Here is a 22,500-nt window from a genome sequence, read left to right on the forward strand (position 1 = left end):
AGAGATAAAAGAAATGAAAGATAGGAGGGAGAAAAGGTGTGCTAAGGAAAACAGGAAAGTAATGAGAAAAGAGAAAAAAAGAAGAATAGAAGGAAGAAAGGAGGAAAAAGGATGAATACAGGATTGAAAGCAAAAGATAAGAGAGAAAACTTTAAGAATAAACGGAAAATAAGGATGAAAATGAGAGGAAAGTAAAATGTTAATGAGGAGAAAAAGAAAGAGGAGAAGAATGAAAGCAAGAATAACCAGACGAAGAAAATAACCAAAAATAAATAAATAAATAATAAGACAAACCAAACAAAACATAGAATTGAGTAAAGAGATTCATGACGTGTTTTGAAACGCTTCACAACTCACTGCAAGCTTTGTCGAGTCACGCTTCGAACACCACCACGAGAGACGAAACCCTTTAAGCGAGTGAGTGGATCATCTCGAACCAAACATTCGAAACTTTAATAAAATGTTGGCATCGGCTTAATACTGGTTCAAAAACACGACTGCTATGGAGATGGGCTGGGAGGAAGGAAAGGAGGCAGGAAACAGGAAAAAATTAGATGTACTGTAGATGGAAAGGAACAGAGGAAACAAGAGAAAAAGAGAAATGTAGTGGGAAAGAACAAGGGGAAAGAGGAAAAGAGGGGAAATATTATGCAAGGAAAACAGGAGAGGAGAAAATAATATGATGTGGGAAACAGACAGGGAAAAAAGAAATAAGAATATTGTTGGAAAAAAAGGAAAAGAAATAAGAAAAAGGGAAGACACATTATGAAAAAAGAGCAAAAGAAAGAAAAGGAAAATATAAAAAAGTAAAAGGAAAAAATCTAAACTAAAAATAAGGAGAAAAAAAAATTTGTAGACATTAAAAGAAAAGAAAACGTAAATTGAAATCAAGAAAAGGAAAACTGAAGAAAAAATAAACCTAACCAACAAATTAAAAAAAAAGGTAAAACAACAAAATATAAAGAAGAAAGTAGAAAGTTATATAAAAAATTCTACTTCTTCCATTCCTTTTCCCTTCCTTTTTCCTGGTCCTCTCCCTGGCTTCTCCATCCTCTTCTCCTTCTTCCTCTTTTTACACGTTTCATCTCAGTTTTATTCATGTTGCTTGCTCTCTTACTGCCGCAAAATCCTCCCAGTCCCTTCCTCCTCCTCCTCCTCCTCCTCCTCCTCCTTTTCTAAGTAAACGAATAATATTGAAACATTTCCAGACACGAATTTGAAAGTTGCATTAAACATCGACGTATCAGAAGCTAATGGAAGGAGGGAGAGTGGGGGGAGGGGAAGGCAGGGGTTGAGGTAAGAGAGAGAGAGAGAGAGAGAGAGAGAGAGAGAGAGAGAGAGAGAGAGAGAGAGAGAGAGAGAGAGAGAGAGAGAGAGAGAGAGAGAGAGAGAGAGAGAGAGAGAGAGAGAGAGAGAGAACGTACTTACACCGTGAACGAACCTGAACACACACACACACACACACACACACACACACACACACACACACACAGTAAAGTCTATGAATACGAAATCTTACAAATTGGTTAAATGTTAAGTTTTCAGACAATTTCTTGAAGCCCAACGGAAAAATTCGCCCTTATGCAGAGAAGAGACTGCGTTTCTTGTGGAACTTTGGTTGGGTTAGCATGGTTTCTAATTGAAATATTACTACTACTGCTGCTGCTGATACTACAACTACTACTACTACTACTACTACTACTACTAATAATAATAATAATAATAATAACACAGCTACTACTTCTACTACTACTACTACAACAACAAGTACTACTACTACTACTACTACTACTACTACTACTACTACTACTACTACTGCTATAACAACAACTATTACTAAAACAATTACTTCATCAAAAACAAATAGTACTACTACTAAAAACAAATTATTACTATCATCACCGCTACTACTATCACTACTACCACCACTACTACTACTACTACTACTACTACTACTACTATATGATACGTATGTCAATTTATTCCTCCACTCGTGTCACATGAGGTCAGGTGGTGAGCAAGGCGAGAGGAGAAGAGGTACGCTGAAAATAAGTGAAATTGAGACGACGAAGTGAAGAGGAAGACTGATAATGAGAGTAATGAGGAGCCTGAGTCTGATGATGTTAATGGTAGTGTGAGAGAGAGAGAGAGAGAGAGAGAGAGAGAGAGAGAGAGAGAGAGAGAGAGAGAGAGAGAGAGAGAGAGAGAGAGAGAGAGAGAGAGAGAGAGAGAGAGAGAGAGAGAGAGAGAGAGAGAGAGAGAGAGAGAGAGAGAGAGAGAGAGAGAGAGAGAGGGTTCAACTTATACACCAATATAAAGAAATTACTACATATTAAAACGATGAAAACAATAACAACAACAACAGCAACAACAACAACAACGACAACAACAACAACAACAACGACAACAACAACAACGAACAAGAGAAAACAAAGCAAAGAGAAAGATTTAACATATACATCAACATAAACAAAACGCTAGATATTAAAACAACCACAACAACAACAACAACAATAATAACAAGAATGACAACAACAACAACAACAATAACAAGAACGACAACAACAACGAGCCAGGCAAAGTAAAGCAAAGCAAGACAAGCCAAACAGTTTCTCCACATTATTAGCAGCAACATTCGGGCAAACAATCTACTCCTCCATAAACGCCCTGACACCTTCATTACTTCTGGCTTCCCTGGCGCATATCTCACACACAAATTAGTCTGAACATTTTCTTGAACCTTTTCGCTGTTATTTGAGACACCTTTCCTTAAACCATTATCCCACTAGCCACACTGAGACATTTCCACAATATATCTTTTTTTTTTCCATTTTCTTCTCTTTTTTTTATATTTCTCCTCTTTTTCAATTTTCTTCTGTTGTTTCTTTTTCTCGTAATATCTTTTATGTTTTTTCTTTTCTCGTATGGTCACTTTCAAACAATACATTTGCTAGAAATTATAAAAAAACAAAAGAAAAGAGAAAAAAGTATGCTCGTATTCTTTCTTTTTTTTTCCTCCTTCTTCCTTCCGTATAATGACTCGCTCCTTTCTTTAAGTTCTTACATCCCACAGTGAAAGTATTAACCCTTTTCAGTACCATGACGCGTTTTTATATTCATTCTGGTGACTATTTGGTGATTTCATACAGCTTCAGAAACTTATGTTGGAGATTGAAATAGTAATGACTCTAGCCATTAATCTTCTGACCTCCATAGACCCTTCCTGATGCCAATAAAATCGTCTAATCGTATCCAAAAAAAATCAAGGTAAAAATGCGTCCCGGTACTGAAGACGTGAAGCTTCTAATGAAAACTGCGCACTACCTAAAGACTCACAAATTTCTGACGTTAACAACTCACATGAAGAAAAAAATATATAGTTTCGCTTCTCTTGACAAGGATTCACTAATTACCAAAACAGAAAAAAGTTGAAAAAAAAGGGTAGATCTTCTTATTACTTCTGCTAATTCACGTGTAAACATTCTATTATCGAAGGCACACACACACACGTTTGATGAGGCAAGCGATTCGTTAGTAACCTAAGACTCTGAAGGTTAGATTAGGCTGGGGTGCGTTGGGCTGGAGTTATCAGGGTTGGGGTTGGGCTGGGTTGTGCTAGATTGGGCTGGATCGGGCAGGGTTAGGGTGGGCTGTAGCTTGCATCAGTGAATATTATGATTCTCGGATCGTTTTGCCTAATAACTGAAGAAAGTTGTTTGCCATTCATTAAGGAGGAGGAGGAGGAGGAGGAGGAGGAGGAGGAGGAGGAGGAGGAAGCGAAGAAGGAGAAGGAATACAAAGGAAAGACCAAACAACAACAGACCCTGGGATCCTTACTAGGCTGCTTGGTTAACTATTCTATACTAACTACACAGTGTGAGAGACAGGACAGCTAAGCAGAAGGCTCCTCCCCACCCATCCATCCCACCAGCCGAAGCCGGCCGGAAAAGGAAAGGCACCATGTGGTATTGAAAAACCAAATGGAATTTTAGAGGATAGGAATTTTAGAGGATAAGAAGGAGAAGGAGAAGGAGGAGAAGGAGAAAGAGAAAAAGGAAGAAGGAGAAAAAGAAGAAGAAGAAGAAGAAGAAGATGAAGAAGAAGAAGAAGAAGAAGAAGAAGAAGAAGAAGAAAAAAAAAGAAAAAAAGAAAAAGAAAAAGAAAAAGAAAAAAAAAAAAAAAGAAGAAAAGAAAAAGAAGAAAAGAAAAAGAAAAAGAAGAAGAAGAAGAAGAAGAAGAAGAAGAAGAAGAAGGAGGAGGAGGAGGAGGAGGAGGAGGAGGAGGAGGAGGAGGAGGAGGAGGAGGAAGTACAAAGAAACTAAAGACAATGAACAAGAGAACGACAGAAATAACAAAAAAAAAAAAAAATACGGAAGAAAAAAAACAGCTACAAGAAAATAAAAAAGAAGACGAAAATAAGATGAAAAAAAGAGGAAGACGAAGAAGAGACGACAACCAACAAAAACAACCCACTGTCTCGCGTGTAGAGGAAACAGAAAACGTGTAAAAAGAAAAAAAAAATCGACACATACCTATAACGCTTTGAGTCTTAGTCTTTACTGGAAAATATAACGAAAGGGTGAACGTCGCAGTTACTTCAGGGAGGGAGGAAGGAAGAAAGGAGGGAAGGAGGGAGGGTAACTAAGGGAGGGAGTGGAGAGACGGAGGGAATAAGGGACAAAGAGACGAGGTAAGAAGAGTTGGGGAGAGAGGAAGAAGAAGAGGGTAAAGAGTAGGAGGAGGAGGAGGAGGAGGAGGAGGAGGAGGAGGAGGTGGAAGTGGTGGTGGTGGTGGAGGAGGAGGTGCTACGTTGAGGTGAAAAAGGTTACTTTGCAGGGAAGGAAGGAGGAGAACGTAGAGGGGTGATGGAGGGAAGGAGTTACGAAAGGAGGAAGAGAAGGAGAGAGAGAGAGAAGGAGGATGGGGAGGGAAAGGAAGGAGGGAATCGGAGGAAGGAGAGAGAGAGAGAGAGAGAGAGAGAGAGAGAGAGAGAGAGAGAGAGAGAGAGAGAGAGAGAGAGAGAGAGAGAGAGAGAGAGAGAGAGAGAGAGAGAGAGACTGCGTAAAACAAGACCAAAAGGCAACATCTCATAATATATTTACCGAGAGAGAGAGAGAGAGAGAGAGAGAGAGAGAGAGAGAGAGAGAGAGAGAGAGAGAGAGAGAGAGAGAGAGAGAGAACACGGCGGCCAAGGGGAGCCAGCTTTAGGTCACCCGGCGCGGCGTCCTCCAGCGTGAGGTCCCTCTTTGGTATTGCTAAAATAATGCTCAAGTTAGCACTGCCGAGCATTTCCTTTTCTCCTCCCGCGGACCAACTTTCAGGGGCGTGGAAGTTTGCGACGCGGCTGTGTTAGAGAGAGAGAGAGAGAGAGAGAGAGAGAGAGAGAGAGAGAGAGAGAGAGAGAGAGAGAGAGAGAGAGAGAGAGAGAGAGAGAGAGAGAGAGAGAGAGAGTCAGAAGCGGAAGGAAGTGGAAAGAGAAGGGAAGGGAGCGAGCTGGGAAAGGGGCGTGGAGGAAGGTAGGAGGGAGGGAGGGAGGTGAGGGGAGATATGGAGGTAGGGGAGGCGGGACGTGCAGCAAGAGGGAAGGAGAGGCGAGGTGAATACAAAAGAGGCCAATGAGTTGTGCAAGTAAAGTAAAAAACCACAAAACTACTCGAGTACTGCACAAGGAAGGAGAGAGGGAAGGCTGCTCTTCGCCCCAAGTGTTGCCAACTGTCGTATCTAAAGAGGAGGGGCGAGAATAAGTGTCTGGCGATGTGTTGTCCCGTGAAATAAAGCCAAGTTTGTTAGTTTGTGTTAACCTCTTCAATACTGGGACACAGTTTTTATCTTTAGATTTGTGTACCATTAAGCCATTTTATTGGCATTAGGAAGGGTTTGTGGAGGTTAGAAGGATTAATAGCCAAAGTCTTCACTATTTTAATATCTCTCATGGGTTTCTGAAGCTGTATAAAATCGCCAAATAGTAAGTAGAATGAATATGGAAACTCATGGTACTGAAAAGGGTTAAATGGAACTCTTTAGATATCAAACGTATGATAGAAGATATTTACTACATGTGGTAGTATTTATATATTTTGTGACACTTAATCTTTTAATTTTGGGTACTCGTAATGCCTTGTGATTTTTTTTTTTTTTTTCATTAGGGATTGGCACCTCAGCTGACCTTTTCCTTAATCTCTTCAGTACCATGACGTGTTTTCATATTCATTGTGGTTACTATTTGGCGATTTTAAACAGCTTCAGAAACTTACGTAGGAGTTAAAATAATAAAGACTGTGGCCATTAACCTTCTGACCTCCACAGACCCTTCCTAATGTAAATATAATCATCTAATCACACTCAATACTGATGGTAAAAAATGCGTCCCGGTATTGAGGTTAATAAGTTTTTGTTATCATTGGTTATTAGGACTCCATTCCTCTTACATACACCATATCAACAATTTCACTGTACTATGCATCAATTATCGTCATTAAAAGCAATGTACAAAATCTTAACAGTTATCCACAACACCAAAACGAACAAGAAAAATCATAAAAACATTACAAGCTAAATATTTTCAAGTCTAGCCATTGTATTATTCTAAATGAACAGATCTTAACACTGATCCACAAGACAAAAAAAAAAAAAATAAAAAGGTAAAGAAAAAATACATTAAAAGATTAATTATTCCAGAATCTAGCCAGTGTAGTATTTAGAATGGACAGCCGAAGAGAAACCAATGTCACGGCGTGGTCTGTGAATCAGGAACCAAGCTGAACAGACAGACCAGACCAGTGAAAGGCGAGATGGGAATTGGTACGTGTAGGAATAACAACTCTTACGTTACCGAATGTTCCTATGTTCTTACTCCTCAGACAGAACATCATATGCATTCGGAATTCTTATCTCTTACACGCACACACACTCCACCCACCCACCCACATACACACAGACCCACACACACGTCATTCTTTCCCCCACACAAACGCATGAAGATAAAACAGAATTAAGAGTAAAAACGCCACACTTGATTCTCTCACTCGAGCGCACTCAACCTTTCCTGGAGGGCAAACAGAAGAGCAGCTAATAAGATGAAAGAGAATCGCGAACAAAGTGGCGCCGAGCCGTATCGCTTTACACACAACGAAAAGAAAGGACACGCGTTGGAGAGAGAGAGAGAGAGAGAGAGAGAGAGAGAGAGAGAGAGAGAGAGAGAGAGAGAGAGAGAGAGAGAGAGAGAGAGAGATTAAGTCACTTACTCAATACTCTAATACAACAAAAGAGAACAAAATAAGAACATATTACAGTGATCTTTGCTGAAATAGTTAATTCCTAAGTATTTAATTAATATAACTGAGTCGAGACACCTGGGAAGAAAAAAAAAAAGGATCACGGAACAACACAAGGGATGATCTGAACCCTTTCAGTACTGGGACGCATTTTTACCATGAATATTTGGTATAATTTGACGATTTTATTTACATTGGGAAAGGTTTACGAAGGTCAGAAGATTAATGGCCAGAGTCTTCACTATTTCAATCCTCGCATAAGTTTCTGGAGCTGTTTAAAATCACCAAATAGTAAACAGAATAAACATGAATACGTGTCATGGTGTTGAAGAGGTTAACGCCACAAATATTGAAGACCAAATAATACTAAAGAAAGAAATCGGGAAATCGTAAAACGCACAGGGCAAGAAGTGGAAGGTGAAATATGTTAGTTTACCTTCCATACGTCTATTCATTCATTTCATACATCAATAATAGTAGTGGTATGTGGCACCAGTGAATAATGAGTGGATGAAGTGGAAGAAAAGTTGATATTGACGAGAAGTATAATTCTCTCCTATTTCCTTTTACCATTTATCTTTCTGTTATTAGAATGTCACTTTCTTTCCAGTGTTATATTTGGGTTGAGTGCTGGGGAGAGAGAGAGAGAGAGAGAGAGAGAGAGAGAGAGAGAGAGAGAGAGAGTAAAAGTTCTCTCTCTCTCTCTCTCTCTCTCTCTCTCTCTCTCTCTCTCTCTCTCTCTCTCTAACAGTCTAACTCTATAATTGCCTCTGAGCCCTTGCACACCTTAACTTACCTTCCTATACTCCTTGTCCTCCCACGGCGCCATCACCACACACACACACACACACACACACACACACACACACACACACACACACACACACACACACACACACACACACACTCTCTCTCTCTCTCTCTCTCTCTCTCTCTCTCTCTCTCTCTCTCTCTCTCTCTCTCTCTCTCTCTGTTCAGTGACATTGAAGAAAGAACAGGTAACGAGGTAAGAGAGAGAGAGAGGAGAAGAGAGAGAGAGAGAGAGAGAGAGAGAGAGAGAGAGAGAGAGAGAGAGAGAGAGAGAGAGAGAGAGAGAGAGAGAGAGAGAGAGAGAGAGAGAGAGAGAGAGAGAGAGAGAGAGAGAGAGAGAGAGAGCGCATTACCTGCAGTAGTGGTTCTCAACACAGCACCAACATTTACAGGGGAAAAAAAAAGAAAGAAGCGAAACAAAAGTAAAGAAAAGAAAAGGGAAACTTTACAAAAACTAATTAGAAAGTGAAGTGAAGGAAAGAAAAAAAAACACGAGGAAAAAGTTGAAAAAATGAAAAGTATGAAAAAATAATTAGTTAAAAAAAAGGAAAGAAAAAAAATAACTTACGTAAAAATATAAAATAGAACCTAAGTCATTGATTTCAAAAAGATACAAAACAAGAATAAAATATAATAAACCAAAACACCAGAAGAGAAGACAAACAACTGAACAAACACCAACGCCTAAAAAACACAATCAAATACATATCGACATGTACAGAAAAAAAATCACTAAAAAGAGAAGAAAACACAGCAAGCCACATTAGGAAAGACATTTGCTACACGGGATTTACAACGCAAGCCTCATTTAATATTTCATTATTAGAAAACGCACTTTGCCAGGTATTATCAAGGTAGCGCGCGCTCTGTTTTTACATCAAAGGAAACCATCTTTATGCTTCACGGAGAGAGAGAGAGAGAGAGAGAGTGGGGGGAGGAAAAGAGGGGAGGACAAGGAGGGAGGTAACGTGGGAAGGGAAGAGGAAAGAGACAGTGGATGAGATAAAACAGTTAACTAAGAAAAGGAAGGAAGATAGGAGGAAAGAAAGGGAGGGGAATGAGCTAAAGAAAAAAAGAATGATAGGGTATGAAATATGGAGGGATATAGAAAGGAAGGAAGGTGAAGAGAGGATAAAAAAGGAAGGAAGGAAAGGAGGGAAGGAGGAGAAAGGGAGAAAGAATGTGCTAGGACTATTTCTCTCTCTCTCTCTCTCTCTCTCTCTCTCTCTCTCTCTCTCTCTCTCTCTCTCTCTCTCCGTCACACTTCTCACCGTCTTTCACTTTTCTAATTAACTAAAAAGGAAGCAAAGGAAATAAATCAGAATGAAGTGAAATGTGCAAATGACTTCTCTAATGCAGTTTCTCTTTTTATATTGATATGATTTTTCAATACACCATGTAGAAATCACGACTAATCCTTGACTGGTGTTTCTCTGGGTACACTTCTTTTCTACTGTTATTCTCTCTTTCTCCTTCTTCCTCTATTTCTCATCAAACATCACTATTTTTCCTCTCGTCTCTTCCTGTCACTTGGTCAGTCTATATATCACAACTATTTTCAAAGGCCACAGAGACGATTGGCCAGGTGCTTCTGAGTGCTTTTCCTGTCAGTAATGTAAAACTATTGCTATTCTGTCACTAAAATTGTTAAAACGAGCCTTTAAAAACTCTTAAAAATTTCAACAAGTCTTTTGAATGTAATGGAGGTGGAGGTGTTTCAAATATATTATGTAGTCCTTTTGTTACCGTCTGTTTATTTCAGCCCAAAAGAAGCTACAGTCTGCATGTCCTTTATCTGTCTTGTTTCGCAACTGTAATCTCTCTCTCTCTCTCTCTCTCTCTCTCTCTCTCTCTCTCTCTCTCTCTCTCTCTCTCTCTTCCCCTGCAACTCAACTTTCCCATGCTCCTCTCCTTTCCTCTGCAGTAGGAACTAATATCCAAAGTCTTCCTTAATTCTGCCTCGCCCAAAACTAATAGAATTCTTTCCAGTAAGATTTCTCACTCTCCTCTCTTGCTCTTCCGCCTCATCTTACTTGTCTTGCCTGTCTCCAATACTGGTGACTTGTCTTGCTTTTTCTTTCTTTCATTGTAGTTTTTCGTTTATTTCTTTTTCACTGTTTATAGGTCGTTGTCTTCCTCTTTTCTCTCTCTCTCTCTCTCTCTCTCTCTCTCTCTCTCTCTCTCTCTCTCTCTCTCTCTCTCTCTCTCTCTCTCTCCCCTATCTACCTCCTTTACCATCCTTCCTTGACTCTCATTTATCCTTCATCCATCCTTTACAATCCTCAGCCTTCCTTGAATTCAACATATCCTGCCACTATTCGCTCCACTATCACACTAACACACCTCTCCCTCTCTCTCTCTACCTCTATCCTGCAGGGCCACAGTTCTGGGGGCTCATCAATCCGGAGTGGTCCCTATGCACCAATGGTCACCGCCAGAGTCCCATCAACCTGGATCCTTCAACACTCCTCTATGACCCAAACCTGAGACCTCTTCATGTTGATAAGCACAAGGTAAGGTGTGGCTGGCTGGCTGACTTGGTTGGCTGACTGAGTGTGTGTGTGTGTGTGTGTGCGCGTGTGTGTGCGTGTGCGTGTGCGTGTGTGTGTGTGTGTGTGTGTGTGTAGTCTTACGTCTGTTTTTGGGTTTCTCTCTCTCTCTCTCTCTCTCTCTCTCTCTCTCTCTCTCTCTCTCTCTCTCTCTCTCTCTCTCTCTCTCTCTCGCAGTGCATTGTATATTTCTGTTCTTATTTCTGTTCCTATGTGTTTCTCTGTTTGTCTGTCTGTTTGTTGTCTTAGTTCCTCTGTTATTGCTAATTAGTTTCTCTGTTATTGCTAATATGTTTGGTAAAAATTTCGAATTGCATGTGTTATTCTCTCTCTCTCTCTCTCTCTCTCTCTCTCTCTCTCTCTCTCTCTCTCTCTGAGACCGGCGTGCGCTTGCGTGTATCCATTCAATTATTTTCTTTGGCATATTTTCTTTCATTATCATTGTCGTTTCTCTTCTTTATGTCCTTCCTTCATCATCATCCCTCATCTCTTCTTTTTTTTCCCCGCTGGTCATTTTCCCTTCCTCTTTTCCCTCCTCCCCTTTCTTCCCTCGTTCTCTCCCGCAGACTGCCGCCGGATTGGTCTCTTTATTTCACCTGCTTTGCTTCACTTTACATGCGGTGCGTTTTATTATCAAGACTTGCTTACTTTTCTTCAAGCCTTTTTTAGTTCATCTTGTCTGCTTGTTTCTGTCATCTGTGTCTTGGTATCTCTGTTTCTTGATCTCTCTCTCTGTCTTTCTCTGTCTATGCTCTCTCTCTCTCTCTCTCTCTCTCTCTCTCTCTCTCTCTCTCTCTCTATGTATGTATGTATGTATCTATATTTCCATCTATCTCATGTTTTTTTTTTTATGGTGAGCTTTAGTTGAAGTGAGACGGTTTAAGGTTATTTTCACGATTTCAAGTACAAATTAAACAAGATTTCTAGTTCACCAACAGGAGAAATGCTATTGAAAATGCAATATATCGACTCAGTGACCTTTGAAAATAGTCGCGGTGTGAAGGAGTACCGTTTCCAAATACGATCTCCACGACTGACGACGTGAAAGAGAAAAAAATGTAAAACACAGAAAATGAAACAAAACCGGAGTCAAACTTCTAACTCTTCGATGCACCTCCAAAACAAAACAAAACAGTGGAATCCAGCGCACCTCTTTAACATCGTCGGTCATTCCACCTTTCCATCACACCAGGAAATCAGACCACTTTCCACACACTCCACTTCACTTCACTCCATTTTCCCCGTGACCACCACCACCACCACCACGGCCACCACCATCACAGCCACTCAGCACTCGCATTTCACCACGGCTCTGCTAAGAATTTGAGGTTACGTCCTTAAATTACAGCCTTTTAATAGAACAGAAGCTGCGATTTAGCTGACCAACACCCATTCATTCACACACACACACACACACACACACACACACACACACACACACACACACACACACACATCTAATCGACTTTTAAAGCATCTCACAACTCGGAAGTAAAGTTAAACCCGAGTGTAATAATGGTGGACTTACTCTTGCCAGATGCGAGAGAGAGAGAGAGAGAGAGAGAGAGAGAGAGAGAGAGAGAGAGAGAGAGAGAGAGAGAGAGAGAGAGAGAGAGAGAGAGAGAGAGTATATACAGGCACATGGGAGAGAGGGGAGTGAGAGGTAAAGAGGGAAGGGTGCGTGGTAAGGAGAGAGAGTTTATCTGGCAACAGTGAACGTTAAGCTACAAGGAATTAACGCTATTGTGGCAACACTGGCCAGGTGGGGAGTGTGAGGATTCTGGGAAAAGGAGGGGAAAAAAACAGACTATGAGGAAAGAAATAACAAAAATAACTTTCTCAAATCATAAAAGAAGAGAAAAGAAAGAGGAGGAGGAGGAGGAGGAGAAGAAGGAGGGAGAAGGAGAAGGAAAAGGAGTAGAAATAATGAAAAATAATGGAATCAACACTCAAAATAAAAACAGGAACTAAGCAGAAAAGAAACACAAGAAAGAAACAGGTAATAACAGAAAAGGTAATAATAATAATGGAGAGAGAAAAAGAGAAAGAGGAAAAAGAATGTAGAGGGAGGGGAAAGAAATAAAATAATGGAAATTAAATACACAGGCAAATAATGGAATTGAAAACATACGGAACGGAAAGAAGAAAAATAGATAAAGGAAAAAAGAAATGGAAGGGAAGCACGAAAGAGAGAAAAGAGAGAGAGAGAGAAAAAAGAGAAAGACAGAGAGACAGACATATGTCATTAATTTTCGAACAATGCAAAGACAGTGAGACGGAAAGAGAATGGAGGAGGAGGAGGAGGAGGAGGAGGAGGAGGAGGAGGAGGAGGAGGAGGAGGAGGAGGAGGATCTAAAGAATTTCATAAGCAAAAACAAAATCACAAAATAAAAGGAGAGTAAGGGTGATGATTTCATTCTCTCTCTCTCTCTCTCTCTCTCTCTCTCTCTCTCTGCAGCCACTTTCCACCCTCTTCCTCTTCTTCCCTCTTCCCTGCAGCCTCTTCCTCTCCTCTCATCACTTCTCCCTCCTGCTCTCCTTCCTACTCTACTTTCACCATCGTCATCATCTTCCTTCCTTCCTTCCTCCTCCTCCTCCTCCTCCTTTCCTCCTTCCCTCCTTTTCCTTCTGGCCACTCTTTTGTATGACTATGTAATGAAGAGGTAGAAGAAAAGACCCTGTATGAGGAGGAAGAGGAAGAGGAGGAGGAGGAGGAGGAGGAGGAGGAGGAGGAGGAGGAGGAGGAGGAGGAGGAAGCGATGGAGGATAAAAATCTGAAACCACACTATAAAAAAAAGGGAAGAAAAAAGAGGCGGATGGAAAACAAGAGGAAAAAGAGAAAACAACTCTTGTCTATAATTGAGCCCGTGGGAAATAAAAAAAAAAAAGTGGAAGAAAACGGAGCGAGGAAAGGGAAAGATTGGTGTCAGTTTTCTTTGATGGTAATGCGAGGTTTATGAAATTAGAGAAAATGGACGGGAAAAATATGGTTGGTAAATAGAAGAAGGGGGAAGATTTGGAGGAGGAGGAGGAGGAGGAGGAGGAGGAGGAGGAGGAGGAGGAGGAGGAAAAAGGAGAAGGAAGACATTTTTTTCAAAGTATTGTTTTTCTTTGGGTGAAGGAAAACGAAAACACCCAAACACACACACACACACACACACACACACACACACACACACACACACACACACACACACACACACACACACACACACACACGTACTAAAATCGTTACTCTCTATACCGAGATAAAAAAAAGACAAATTAACATATTCATTAAAAAATAACAATAACTATTACATTGTTAAACTAACTAGACTACAACACTGCAGAGAGAGAGAGAGAGAGAGAGAGAGAGAGAGAGAGAGAGAGAGAGAGAGAGAGAGAGAGAGAGAGAGAGAGAGAGAGAGAGAGAGAGAGAGAGAGAGAGAGAGAGAGAGAGAGAGAGAGAGAGAGAGAAGAAAACTAGAAGAAAAGAAAGGCACAAGGAAAGAAGAAAAAGAACAAGTAAAACAACAAGAACAAGAAATATAATACGAAAACAAATAAGAAATGAGAAAAAAAAACATGAGAATGAACAACAACAACAATAACAACAACAAAAACAACAACAACACCAACAACAAGAATAAGAAAAACAATAATAACAAAACAGAAGACGAAAACTACCAAATAAACTCACAACACACACACACCCACACACACACACACACACACACACACACACACACACACACACACACACACACACACACACACCCAGAACAACCAACAATTGAGTGGTGGAACATTGAGCAGCTCTAAAACGTGGGAAGCTACAAAAAAGGGGAAAACTCTGACCCTTTTAAATTGTAGAAAGGGGAAAAAGGGAAAACACAGGGAGAGGTGAGGGGCAGAGAGAGGGAGAAAGGATGATGGATAGGTAAGAGCAGTAGATAGGGTTGGAGTGGGGAGAGGAGATTGAAAGGGGGAAAAAATGGGAGAGAGTAAAAGAGGATGTGGAGAACAAGGAATGTAAGAATGACAGATACAATGAGAGAAAAAGGAGAAGAGGAGGAGGAGGAGGAGGAGGAGGAGGAGGGGGAGAGGGAAGAAGAGGAATATGAAAATAGACACAGTAAAAGGAAGAAGAAAAGGAATAAAAACAAAGTAGATAAAATACAATGGAAGAGAGAGAGAGAGAGAGAGAGAGAGAGAGAGAGAGAGAGAGAGAGAGAGAGAGAGAGAGAGAGAGAGAGAGAGAGAGAGAGAGAGAGAGAGAGAGAGAGAACGAAGGAGGGTAGTGTGAGAGAAACAAAAACGAAAATAAGGACAAGAAAGAGAAAAATGAGAGAAAAAAAAGACAAACATACAACCTGGAGGGGAGACTAAAGAGAAGTGACAGGAGAAAGAAGAGAAAGGGGAGAAGTCAAGAGAACGAGAGAGAGAGAGAGAGAGAGAGAGAGAGAGAGAGAGAGAGAGAGAGAGAGAGAGAGAGAGAGAGAGAGAGAGAGAGAGAGAGAGAGAGAGAGAGAGAGAGAGAGAGAGAGAGAGAGAGAGAGAGAGAGAGAGAGAGAGAGAGAGAGTCACCGCTACACAACTGGAGTTTTCAAATTGTTCCTGGCGCTGCTAATTCCGGGTCAACTTGTAGCCTTTCTGCGGGGATATTTTTTTCAGAGAGAGAGAGAGAGAGAGAGAGAGAGAGAGAGAGAGAGAGAGAGAGAGAGAGAGAGAGAGAGAGAGAGAGAGAGAGAGAGAGAGAGAGAGATCCTGACACTTTCTATTGCTCAAAATTAACCTCTTCAGTACTGGGACACATTTTTACCTTGAGATTTGTGTACGATTAGATCATTCTATTGACATTAGGAAGGGTCTATGGAGGTCAGAAGATTGATGGCCACAGTTTTCACTATTTTAATCCCCCACATGAGTTTTTGAAGCTGCATAAAATCACCAAATAGTAAGCAGAATGAATATGGAAACGCGTCCTGGTACAGAAGGGGTTAAGCTTACAACAATCTGAATAAAGAAAAAATATATATATAACAAAGAATATATATGTCCAGAGAGAAAGAGAGACAGAGACAGAGACAGAGAGAGAGAGAGAGAGAGAGAGAGAGAGAGAGAGAGAGAGAGAGAGAGAAATTCCTACCGCGTTACCGTTCTTACATTCACTAAAAAAAGAAAAAAAAATGGACAAAAAACACAAGCAGTCACGAGTTACGAAAGCAAAATAACGCAATGTGAAAATTTTCCGCCTCGTAGATAGCCAAGTCAAGAAAAACGAGGAAAAAAAGGGAGGAAAAAAGGAGAAAAAAAAGAAAAGTGGAGTGAGTGTTAGGGAAAAAAAGGAAAGAAAAAGCACAGATCGCGTACATTTCAGTGGCACAACGACCTATCACGCGTTAAACAGGGATACACGTGTGTGTGTGTGTGTGTGTGTGTGTGTGTGTGTGTGTGTGTGTGTGTGTGTGTGTGTGTGTGTGTGTGTGTGTGTGTGTGTGTGTGTGTGTGTGTGTGTGTGTGTTCAGTTGAGAGTACAGTTGCCGCAACGAACACGGAAAAGGACGACACGCATACATACATCCCCTTGTGTACTTTCGTGGTTCCGTGATGTAGCCCCTCCCTTCCTCCCGCTCATCTCCCACCCTCTCGCACACAGCACAGGGGGGAGAGGAACACAGGAACACTGGAGCACAGGCCCCTTCGTGCACTCTGCGGTGGAATGGAACCTGCCCCTCCCCTCTTCTCCTGTCCCCGTCCCTCATCCCAACATTCCTCCCCAAAAACAGTGAGGTACTGTTAAAATAATGATTGAAATACGAAACTAATGCACAAATAGATAAATCCGTCAAATTAGTGTCATCATAAAGAGGTAATCCGTTGTGAATTGTGAACACGTACATACACATACACATACGCACTCACACGCACATACAGTAATCAATAGGTACAAAAATGCACACTGCCACACTACCACACACACACACACACACACACACACACACACACACACCTGCCCCGCCCAGCCAGCCAGCCAGCCAGCCTACCTGTTCCTGCCATAGTACAGCTTGGTCTTAAAGCTGAGGCCACACCCTCCACACTCACCTCCACCTCCTCCACCTCTCCACACACCTCCACTCCTCCACATGCACACACCCTTCACCCTTCCACGCCTCCACACACACACCCTCCATCACTCTCACTCTCAAAACCCTAATTTTTTCTTCTTCCAAACTGCCCTCAACACTCCACCTCCACATATTCCACACCCACACGCTATACTCGGTCATCCATCTCTCCACTCACTCTCACACCTTCTGCTTCAAACTCCACATACCCACAATGATTTTTTTCTCTGCCATCCTTCAGTTCTTCCACATATCCCCTCTAGCCATGTCAAGATACCCCTTCCACATCAGCACACAAGGCCCTCATCCACCTCTCCCCTCACACCACACGCCTCCACCCTTTCCCCTCTTTTTAAATACACCCTTGCGTTTCAGCCTTGCATTTCTACCTTCAAGATCACAAGATATCACTCTCTCTCTCTCTCTCTCTCTCTCTCTCTCTCTCTCTCTCTCAATTTTGGCTTTTACGCATGCACAAAGATGAAAAGATAAGAAAAATTCAAGGACGATGAAGAAGACGAAAGAAAAAATAAAAATGAAAAGAAGAAAAGAAGAAGAGGATAATCTGAAGGAAGAGAAATACTGATACTAATAAACTCGTAACCCACTTTTACTCTCTCTCTCTCTCTCTCTCTCTCTCTCTCTCTCTCTCTCTCTCTCTCTCTCTCTCTCTCTCTCTCTCCAGAGAAATTAATATTGAGGAATTACGGGAAACAGTGAAGGGTGAAGCGTCAGAGAAAGGAGGAGGAGGAGGAGGAGGAGGAGGAGGAGGAGGAGGAGGAGGAGGAGGAGGAGGAGGAGGAGGAGGAGGAGGAGGAGGAGGAGGAGGAGGAGGAGGAGAAATGAAAGGAAACCAAGCAAGGATAGACCAAAGACAATTAAAAGAAGACAGATGAAAGGAAGGAGAGAGAGAATAAAAATGAAAATATTAGGAAACGAGGAGGAGGAGAAGAAGAAGAAGAAGAAGAAGAAGAAGAGGAAGAAAGAAGAAAGACGAAGACGAAGAAAGAAGAAGAAGAAGAAGAAGAAGAAGACGAAGACGAAGAAGAAGAAGAAGAAGAAGAAGAAGAAGAAGAAGAAGATGAAGAATGCAAGAGGGTTAAGAAGAAGTGATAAAAAGGGATATGAAATGGGGAAAAAGAAGAAGCGATACGAAAAAAATTGGACATAGAAAAGAAAGACAAGAGATGGATGAAAGAAAAATAAAGGCAGAGGAAGGAAAAGAAAAGGAAAAGGGGAAAAAGATGAAGGGGAGAAAGCAGGCAATGGGTAAAATAAGTGAGGGAAGAAGAGAGAAAGGAAAAAAAAGATAATATTACGATAAATGAGGGTTAAAAGAGATAGAGGAAAGAAAAGGAAAGGAAAAGGAAGAGGGAAGAAAGAAGAAGGGGAGAAGAAAAAGGAAACAGCCCAAAACAGAAAAAAAAACGGAGAGTGAGATAAATAATGGAAAAAAGGGAGATGAGGGAGGAAGAAGGGATAGGGGAAGAGGAAGAAGAAGAGGGGAAGAGAGGAAGGGGAAGAGCAAAGGGAAGGGGGGACGAGGGGGAGGAGGAGGTATCCAAAGGGTCATCCAATCAGACGTGCAGAAGATTAGATATCCTTAAGAAAAGATTAAATTTCAATATTTTCTTTCTCTTCTTTCTCTCTCTCTCTCTCAAAAAGGACTGGGTATACTGAGGAGAGGAGAGAGAGAGAGAGAGAGAGAGAGAGAGAGAGAGAGAGAGAGAGAGAGAGAGAGAGAGAGAGAGAGAGAGAGAGAGAGAGAGAGAGAGAGAGAGAAAAAGAGGACAAAGAAAGAGGAAGTGGTGGAAAAGGTGATGATATGGAGGACGAAGGGAAAGTGAAAGACGAGGTGAAGGCAGAGAATGAGAAAGAGAAAGGGAGAAATGAGAAAATTAAACGGGCAATATATGATTTTATTGCGCCAGTCTACCTCCCAATAATCCTCCTCCTCCTCCTCCTCCTCCTCCTCCTCCTCCTCCTCCTCCTCCTCCTCCTCCTCCTCCTCCTCCTCCTCCTCCTCCTCCTCCTTCTTAGGATTAATTTACTTACCAATATTTGTCCCTCCTCTGTATTCCTTTATCCTTTTTAAGCACTCCTTTCGTACCTCACTAAGACTCTTTTCTATTTCACTTACTTGTCATTTCTTCTATTTATTCCAAGGTTTCCTCTCATTTTTTTCGTGAATTTACCGACAATTCAACACAGATTCAGCGTCTCTCAATACCAGAACGGGAGAACATGAATGAAGCCTCGATCTATTTCTGTGTTGTTTGGAAATACTCAAGTCTTGGTGCGGGGGGAGGAGGAAGGGACGGGAGCTTATCTTATCACTGTCTCACTGCTACATATATGCTGTTGACGACTAAAAATAAAAACATCACCAGAAAGACCTACAACATGGGACCTACAACAGGGACAAGAAGAAAAGACAAGAAGAAAACAAGAGAAAAACAAGATGATGATGATAAACAAGATCAAGAAGAAAATAGTTAACAAGAAAAAGAATGAGGAATAATAATAACGATAAAAATATTAATGATAGTAGTAGTAGTAGTAGTAGTAGTAGTAGTAGTAGTAGTAGTAGTAGTGAAAATAATAAAAATAATAATAATAATAATGATACGAAGAAGAACAAGAATAAGAAGAACAAGACGAAGAACAACAAGAACAAGAACAAGAACAAGAATAATAATAACAAGAGGAAGAAGAAAAAAAGAAGAAAAAACAAAGAAAAACAAGAGAGAAAAAGTGGATAAAACAACAAAAACAACAATAAAAACCCGACAGTACCTATTCAACACAACAAGAACTAACAACAAACAACTCCCACCCTAGAAAACAAAAAGCAACATTGAGTGAAGCGTAGTAAAGCAACGGTCACCAGAAAGCAGCGAAGGAATGAAGGAATCCAGAACACAAGCTAAACCCACACTCAGGCTGGATACTCCCACATCGACACACGAGATACATAGACACACATATTCCCGCAACGAAAGACGAGCATCACACAGCATCACACAATCGCAGAAACTAGAGCGATTGGGAGACTTTATGGTAGAATTTCAATAGTCTGGTTATTCTCGTCCCTGCTCTCCATCCGTGACAGAGAAAATAGTGCTGACGGCAGCAGCGACAATGGCGGTGCTGGCGGTGGTGGCGGCGTTCTGTTGTATGTGAAAGGTAAATTACCATCCGCTTTCATTACATAACAAGACGATATTATTTATACATACTACAAACTGAATTTCCGTTTCACTTACGCGGACGAGCTCTCTCTCTCTCTTTCACACACACACACACACACACACACACACACACACACACACACACACACACACACACACACACACACACACACACACACACACACATAAACAAACAGAAAAAAAATAAGCAGAGAGAACAGATAGAGGAATAAAAGAAAAAACAATTTGCTTCAGATATAACACACACACACACACACACACACACACACACACACACACACACACACACACACACACACACACACACACACACACACACACACACACACACACACGACAAACCCTTAATAAAAAAAATACAGCTGGATATCTATAGAGATTATAAATAGTAGTAAAAAATGTAACACCTTAATTACAACGTACAATGTCCATTCTACTAAGAGAGAGAGAGAGAGAGAGAGAGAGAGAGAGAGAGAGAGAATATGTGTATACGTGAGTGGTTGCGTGCGTGCAAACCAGAAGAAAAAAAACAATTCCTACTATAAGAAACAAATCAAACGAGGAACATCTCAAACATCAGTCACGCAAAGACTGACACGCCACTTAAGACAACGACGAATGATACTAAACTTTTTGAGCCCTTCACGAGACAGAGAGATTGACGCGCTCTGCTATTTCACAACGAGCCACTCACCGGACGCCAGGAATTAAGGGTTGGGGGAATTTCTGGTACTGCTATTGGGAGTTTTAACCTTAATTCCTTCAGTGTCATGACGCGTTTTTCATTTTTATTCTTGTTACTATTTGGCGATTTTGAACAGCTTGAGAGAGAGAGAGAGAGAGAGAGAGAGAGAGAGAGAGAGAGGAGAGAGAGAGAGGAGGAGGAGGAGGAGGAGGAGGAATACAAAGGAATACAAAGGAAAGCTAAACAGCAACAGACCTGTTGGTCCTTTCGAGGCTGTTTGGTAACTACTTCTAACTGGCTACAGATAAGAGAGACAGGACAGTACAGGAGAAGGCTCCTCCCACCCACCACTCCCTCCAGCTTTCGCTGGCATGGAAAATAGCTTGAAAAGTACCATGCAGTATGGAAAAACTGACATGGAATTTTCACAGGAAAGGATGAAAGGAGATTCTATTATTCACCCTACGGTGAACTCTACATATCTATCTATAAGAAAGTTAATATAGTATCATGTTTAATTATTCAGACAAGAAGAGAGCTTGTTGGGGTTATTCTTTAAATATTTATCAATTTTGTTTTTGAATGATGCAATGGAAGTACTGTTTACTATTTCTGAAGGAAGCTTATTCCAAATGTTAACTATTCTATTAAAGAAAAGTGCTTTGCCTCGTGGGTTTTAAAGCGTTTTGGTGTAATTTTAAATCCATTATTCCTTGTTATGGTGGAATGATCAATAGTAAAATATTTATTGACATCAAGGTTGTTGTATCCCTGAAAAATTTTGAAAACTTCGATTAGGTCTCCTCTTATCCTGCGCTTTGTTAAGCTGAATAAATTTAATGCTTCCAGTCGTTCCTCATACGGCTTGTTTCTCAATCTCGGAATCATCTTGGTCACTCTACGCTGGATCCTTTCCAGTTTTTCAATGTCTTTTCTGTAATATGGTGACCAGAACTGCACACAGTATTCAAGCTGAGGACGCACCAATGAGTTATATAAAGTAAGGATAACTTTTTCTGATTTAAATTCAAAGGTTCTTCCAATGAACCCAACTAATTTATTTGCATTCTTTACTGCTTCTGTGCAGTGTTTGCTCGGCTTGAGATCTTTAGACACCACAACACCAAGATCTTTTTCATTCTCAGCACTTTCCAGAGGTACATTACTCATTACGTATTTTGCTTGTACATTGTTACTTCCAATGTGTAAGACTTTACACTTTTCTATATTGAATTTCATTTGCCATTTTTCTGCCCAGCGTGTCAGTTTATTTAAGTCACACTGTAGTTCTTGCCATTGTGACGTTGATGTAACTTTGCTCATTATTTTGGTGTCGTCCGCGAATTTGCTTATTTTACAAGTGATTCCTTCATCAATATCATTAATATAAACAATGAAAAGAACTGGTCCTAATACAGAGCCTTGAGGAACACCACTTTTCACATTGTGCCACTCTGATTCTTTTCCATTTATAACAACTCGTTGCTTTCTGTCAGAGAGCCAGTCTTCCAGCCATTTCAGGGTATTTCCAGCTATGCCGTGAGCTTTTACTTTGCTGATTAGCCTCTTGTGAGGGACAGTGTCGAAAGCTTTCTGGAAATCAAGATAAATAACATCCACTGCTTTTGTCTCGTCATACGAGTTAAAAACTTCATAAAAGAAGTCTAGTAGGTTTGTTTCTGAAACCATGTTGTGAATCCTTCATGATCTTATTTTCTTCTAAAAATTTGACAATCTTATCTCTGATTATCGTTTCCATCAGCTTGCACACTACTGAAGTAAGGCTGATTGGTCTGTAATTAGCTGGGAGTGATTTATTTCCTTTCTTGAAAATGGGCGTGACATTTGCTAGCTTCCACT

The 22,500-nt window shown here is 40.9% G+C and overlaps 2 protein-coding genes across 9 annotated transcripts in view; one reads left to right on the forward strand and one right to left on the reverse strand.

The window, feature by feature from the left end:
- LOC123498878 overlaps positions 1 to 22,500 on the reverse strand; it is a 125,108-nt gene that overhangs the window by 76,587 nt on the left and 26,021 nt on the right. The gene's annotated exons all lie outside the window — the stretch shown is intronic.
- LOC123498877 (carbonic anhydrase-related protein 10-like) overlaps positions 1 to 22,500 on the forward strand; it is a 165,549-nt gene that overhangs the window by 52,219 nt on the left and 90,830 nt on the right. The window contains exon 3 of the mRNA XM_045246372.1: positions 10,461 to 10,597. Coding sequence (XP_045102307.1) covers positions 10,461 to 10,597 — 137 coding nt within the window. The remainder of the gene's footprint in view (positions 1 to 10,460; positions 10,598 to 22,500) is intronic.

The sequence above is a fragment of the Portunus trituberculatus genome, chromosome 48 (assembly GCF_017591435.1).
Source record: "Portunus trituberculatus isolate SZX2019 chromosome 48, ASM1759143v1, whole genome shotgun sequence".
Lineage (NCBI taxonomy): Eukaryota > Metazoa > Arthropoda > Malacostraca > Decapoda > Portunidae > Portunus > Portunus trituberculatus.